The sequence below is a fragment of the Bison bison genome, unplaced genomic scaffold (genome assembly GCF_000754665.1).
Source record: "Bison bison bison isolate TAMUID 2011002044 unplaced genomic scaffold, Bison_UMD1.0 scf7180017864487, whole genome shotgun sequence".
Taxonomy (NCBI): Eukaryota; Metazoa; Chordata; class Mammalia; order Artiodactyla; family Bovidae; genus Bison; species Bison bison.
The window spans coordinates 8,016,444-8,021,696 of NW_011495047.1; the positions used below are offsets into that span (position 1 = coordinate 8,016,444).

Below are 5,253 nucleotides of genomic sequence, written 5' to 3' on the forward strand. Positions count from 1 at the left end.
GGACCACCCTGTGGAGGCCAGGAGGGGGCCGTGGGCAAGGCTGGTGGGGGGCTGCCCTCTCCTCTAGCCCTGGAGACCACCCATCACCCTTGGGCAGGGGCACAGGAGAGGTCCGGCAGGTTGGGGGCGTCCATAGGCCCAGCTCCATCTCTGGTTCGTAGACGCTCTGGGACCACAGTACCCTCAGGTGGGTCCGGTGGGCAGAGGCTTGGAGGCGGGCTACAGCACCACCTGGCTCTGTTTATTTAGGAGATTCGCTGCTTCGTGGCCCTGCCAGCTCCCTACTGCAGTTTGCTGTCCCGATTCCTCGAGACTAGGCGTACATGCCTGCTAAGGTGCGTCAGTCATGTCTGACTCCATACGACCCCATGGACTGTAGCCTGCCAGGCTCCTCTGTCCATGGGATTCTCCAGGCAAGAATACTGGAGTGGGTTGCCATTTCCTTCTCCAGGGGAATCTTCCCAACCCAGGGATAAAACCCGCGGGCAGGCGAGTTTCTTTACCACTAGCACCACCTGGGAAGCCCTGGGGATTAGGAAATGGGTCTAAAGAAAGAATCACTTTGGAGTTCCTCGAGCAATGTCATCACAGAACTGGCAGCACGTGTGCCGCCAAGTCCTGCTGAGTCTCCCCAGCGGGTCCCCTGACTCACTCCTGGGACGGTGGAGCAGGGGGAGACCTCCTCACTCTGGCCCCTCCCTGGGCCACTCAGTTTTGTGCTTTTCACTTGGATCTGAGTTCGCCGACTCATCGATTATAAACATCCTCCACTCAACTGAGAGCATTTTGAGGTCAGGGGCTATTAAATTTCTTCTCTGAGCCCTACAGGGCCCAGAGCTGGGGCTCAAGACCTGGCCATGTGTGATCACCAAACTGTGGGCCCCGGGGGACCCTCACTCAGGGATCCCTGCTCCCCAGAAAGGTCAAGAACTCCAAATAAGGATGTCCATTGCAGCCCCAGATTGAAGGTGGAGACATGGTAGGACTTCCTGGGATTCAAGAGCCCCGCTTCTGAGCATCGAGAACAGGAGAGACAGTCAGGTGGTGTCCGGGTAGGAAGAGGAGGAGAGGGTTGGCTTCCCAGGTGACACCGCAGGGCAGGGGTCGTCTGCCCCCCGACAGGGCCATCGCCCCTCCTGAGACTCACCCAAACATGGCTGCCGTCTGCCGGGTGTTCTGCTGGGGCGGGGTGGAGGTGCTCGTGGACAGGAGGGCGTCATTGCCCGCCTTCTCCCAGTCAAAGGCCTCGTTCTCGGCAATGCCCCGCTCCTTCATGCTGTTCTCAAACACTGACATGATCAACTGCAGGGGGCGGGGGTGGCGGGAGGACAGAGCGGTGACCCCGGGGGCTAGCCAGGAGGGGGTGGGCAGGTGCTGGGGTCGCAGAGGGGAAGACAGGGGCCTTCCAGGACAGGGAGGGGCCAAGAGGGGGCATTGGAAGGAGAAGGGCACATTGATTTTAAATGAAAACATGCACACAATATGCAAATCAGCATGCAAATTATTGTCTGGACTTCAGCTCCCCCCCTGGCTGGACACAAGCCCTTGGAGATGTGTCCCGCTCATCCCTGTCCCCAGCCTCCTCTGCCATCGCCACCGGCGCAGCGGACGCCGCAGCAGCAGCAGTTTCCCCAACCCGCCACCTGGGGTCATACCTCTGCACAGAATGCTTCGTCTGCCTGCAGTGCCCAGCCCACCGTTCTCTCCCATCTGAAGCCTTCCCTGATTCCCTCGCCCACAGAGCCTCAGTTTGAACTGTTCACAGGCCTACCTGCCGCCTCTACATTTCTAGCAGCCAGCCACAGGGCTCAGCACAGGGTGTGCTGGAAGCTGTGTGGTCTGGGGGAACCCCATGAGGCTCAGTTAGGACTAAGGGGCATGGTCTCCTGACTACCCGAGTAAGGGATCTCTGCCAACAACCGGGTCTCTGGGTTTAGGAGGTGGCAGTCCCCCAGACGTTCCCACTTTGACTTAGCTCTCTCTCCAGACAGTTCTCTCTGCTAGCGGGACCCCCTTTACTGTGGGCCCACTGTGGGCCTGACACTATCCGTGTTCCCGAGGGGTGTGGCCATGCCTGGCACACAGCAGGTCCTGGCAGAACACTGTATTCCCCATTCTTTGATCAGGGTCAGCAGGTCCCATAGGAGTGTGGTGAGGGCACCTTGGAAAGAGCCCTGGACTTGGAGGCAAGTGTGCCTGAGCCCTGCCCTGCTCCTCACCAGGCTACCAGGCCTCAGTTTCCTCATCTGTGAAATGGGGACAATCATCCCACTTGGTCTCCTACAGAGTTTCGATGTAAAGTCCTTGAAAGCACTTGGTTTCATTAATGATTAAGTGCTGGAATAATAACATGAAGAACACGCAATATCACCAAAGGCTTGTTTTAAAGCTTAAATGAATTAAGTGAGGAAAAGCGCTGAGAGCAGGGTGAGCTCTTGATAAATCAGAGCTGCGACTGGTGTTTACAACAGCAGAGAACAGTTTCTTTCGTGCAGTTGGAAGAGCAGGAGAGGTGCTCAGGACCAAGCCGGCAGGGGCGTGGGGCCTCAGCAGGAGAGATGGTGCTGGAGACGGCAACCCACAGAGAAGGGGGTGCAGGAGCGGGCGGCAGGCTCCCACCTGGTAATCGGGCTTCGTGAAGTAGTCGAGGCTGGCAATGTGGTCCAGGAAGAGGTGGAACTCGGAGGGCATGTGCTTCAGCAGCATTCGGTGCTCATACTTCTCCTTGATCATCCCTACCTGCTCCTGGAGGCAGGAGGGCACCGGGAGATGGAGCCCCGGCTGCCCTCCATGCCCTCGCCACCCCCAGGTCCAGCTGTACTGGCCTTACCTTGTCCTTGATCTTTCTCCAAGGCAGCTGACCCACTGCAAACTCCACCAGCATGTAGAAAAGGGACCACAGGTCATCGTGGCGGCCCATCTCCTGGGGGTGGGGGTGCGGAGGGGGGTCACCCACAGCTCTCAGGTCCTTCCCTGGGAGTGGGGGCTGACCCTTCACTGAGGGACCCCAGTCAGGGTGCCTGTAGGCAGAGCTAGGGTCTCCCTGAAGCTATGGCTCCACTCCTGACCCACCAACACACAGGATCCCTCAGTCAAAAGTTCTGTGTGAGTTTTCTCATCCTCCAGAGATTCGTAGTGGGCACAGAGAGGAGGGGATCCTCCAAGTAAGGAAGAAGGTGACGTCAAGGGGACACACCAGGGGAGCCCTCCTCCAGGGTCTCTGGAGGGGCAGCTTCCAGCCCCTGCCTTGGGCTCCTCTCCACCCCACCAACAGCCGCACACCCCACCCCTGACCTGTGCCCGTACTGTCTTACCTTCCCCAGTCCCGGCCCAGCCACTCACCCGGTTCTTGTGGGCATTGACCGAGGCATAGCGTACAGTCCCCCGGAACCCGGCCACATTCCGAGGCTGCAGAGGGGAGGACACCAACAGGAATGTCACCCGCCGCCCCTGACCAGGGCCACATCTCAACCCTGCTTACCAAGCCTCCTCAGCCTACCCTAGCCCTGCCAGCCTCCCACTCCGCCCCCAACCCCACGCCCGCTCCGGATCACATGGGTCAAGAGCAGCCTGACCCACAAGCCCAGCCTTAAACCTGCCTCCTGCCCCTGCTTGATTCCCCTGCTCATCTGCCCTTGACTGGAGTGGGCAGACAGACCACAGGGCGTGGAAATGGCCTGCACTCAGGCCACGGGGGAGAGGGAACGGGCTGTATGTGGCTTCAGCGCTGAGTGACACTGAGGCCAGGCCCGTCTAGGCAGCTTCAACAAAGGCTGGTGAAGGCTCCCCAGATCAGGGGCTGAGGTGAGGACACCAGGATTCCGGTGAGCGGTGGTACTCACAGGCCGGACGTCCCCCGTGGTGTTGGTGTACTGCCGGGCCAGCCCGAAATCCAACATGTAGCACTTTCGGTAGGTAGAGGGCAGCCTGCCCATGGCAAAGTTTGACTGGGGGAAGACAGCAGCTGTGAGGGAGGCCGCCTGTGGGCTCCAAGCCCACCTGGCCCACCTCAGGAGACAAACAGCTCTGGTGAGGGCCCCTCCACCCCTCCTCACATTCACATGAGAGAAAAACATCGTGTGAGCAGGACACGGACCCTCGTCTGAGGGGCAGGTGTGCTTATCCTCATTTCAGAGGGGAGGAAACTGAAGGCCAGCTGGGGGCTTCTCCCAGATCACACAGCAGGAGGTGACCCAGCCGGGGCCCGCCTGGCTCGGAATCCCCGGGACTCCCGGCAGGCCCACGTGGCCCAGTGTAGCCGTCCTGCTCTGTGGCACCAGGCGGCCAGCACTGTCCTTGCTGTGTGACTTTGGGCCCTTCAACCAACCTTTCTGGGCCTGTTTTCACTTTTTTTTTTTTTTTAATTTGTTACTTATTTATTTGGGCCTTAGCTGCAGCATGTGGAATCTAGTTCCCTGCCCAGGGATCAAACCCGGGCCCCCTGAATTGGGAGTGGAGAGTCTTAGCCACTGGACCACTAGGCAAGTTCCTCACCACTCTAAATCGGAGGCTTTTCCCCAACACCAAGACCCAAGATGTCACAAAATTAGCTACTTAGAATCTCTTCCCAAACCGCAGCCCCTAGGTCCTCTTCCTCCATCCCTCCATCTTTCCCCAGCCCCTTCACCTTTCCAGGTTCAAGGACTATTCAGGTCAGGGGTGAGAAAAGGGAAGAGGACAGAAGATAAGGGAGGCCATGGGCATGGCCAGGGTGGGCAGAGGTGCTCCTGGGAGGCAGCAGGGAGGAGGAGGCGGTGCTGGAGAGGGAGAGCAGGAGGAGGGGACAGGCAGAAGAAGCTGTCCCCACCCCAACCCCTGCTCTGGAGAAGAAACAGGGGGCCCAGGGAAGGGGAGAAGGTGGGGGGAGCTTCGGAGGAGGGGACCACCCTCACCGGCTTGATGTCGCGGTGCAGGAAGCCCACGGAGTGGATGGCCTCGATGGACTCCAGGATCTGCTTGCCCAGCCGCAGCGTGGTGCTCAGCGTGAAGGTGCCCCGCGGCTGACTGCGGCGCAGGTCAGCCAGGTTCCGGCCCTGCAGTGCCGGTGGGGCCCTGCTCAGCTGCCGTCCAGCAGTCCACCGCCACCGTGACGCTTGGCCCAGCCTCGCCACCCCGCCAAGGCTCGTGCCCACTCCCCGCTCCTCCGGAGTCCACAGTCTACATCCTACCCCAGGTGTCCCCACCAGGTCTCGGGGGAGAGAGAGGGAGGGTGGGCTGTGGGGGCTCACCTGGAGCTGCATCACAGATCGGAAG

The 5,253-nt window shown here is 60.0% G+C and overlaps 1 protein-coding gene across 1 annotated transcript in view; it reads right to left on the minus strand.

Annotated features, from left to right (window-relative positions):
- Nucleotides 1-5,253, minus strand: part of TTBK1 (tau tubulin kinase 1) — a 38,875-nt gene that overhangs the window by 27,892 nt on the left and 5,730 nt on the right. The window contains 6 exon segments of the mRNA XM_010863238.1: nt 1,144-1,302; nt 2,620-2,745; nt 2,831-2,923; nt 3,343-3,408; nt 3,843-3,947; nt 4,893-5,092. Of these exon segments, the coding sequence (XP_010861540.1) occupies nt 1,144-1,302; nt 2,620-2,745; nt 2,831-2,923; nt 3,343-3,408; nt 3,843-3,947; nt 4,893-5,092 (749 nt within the window).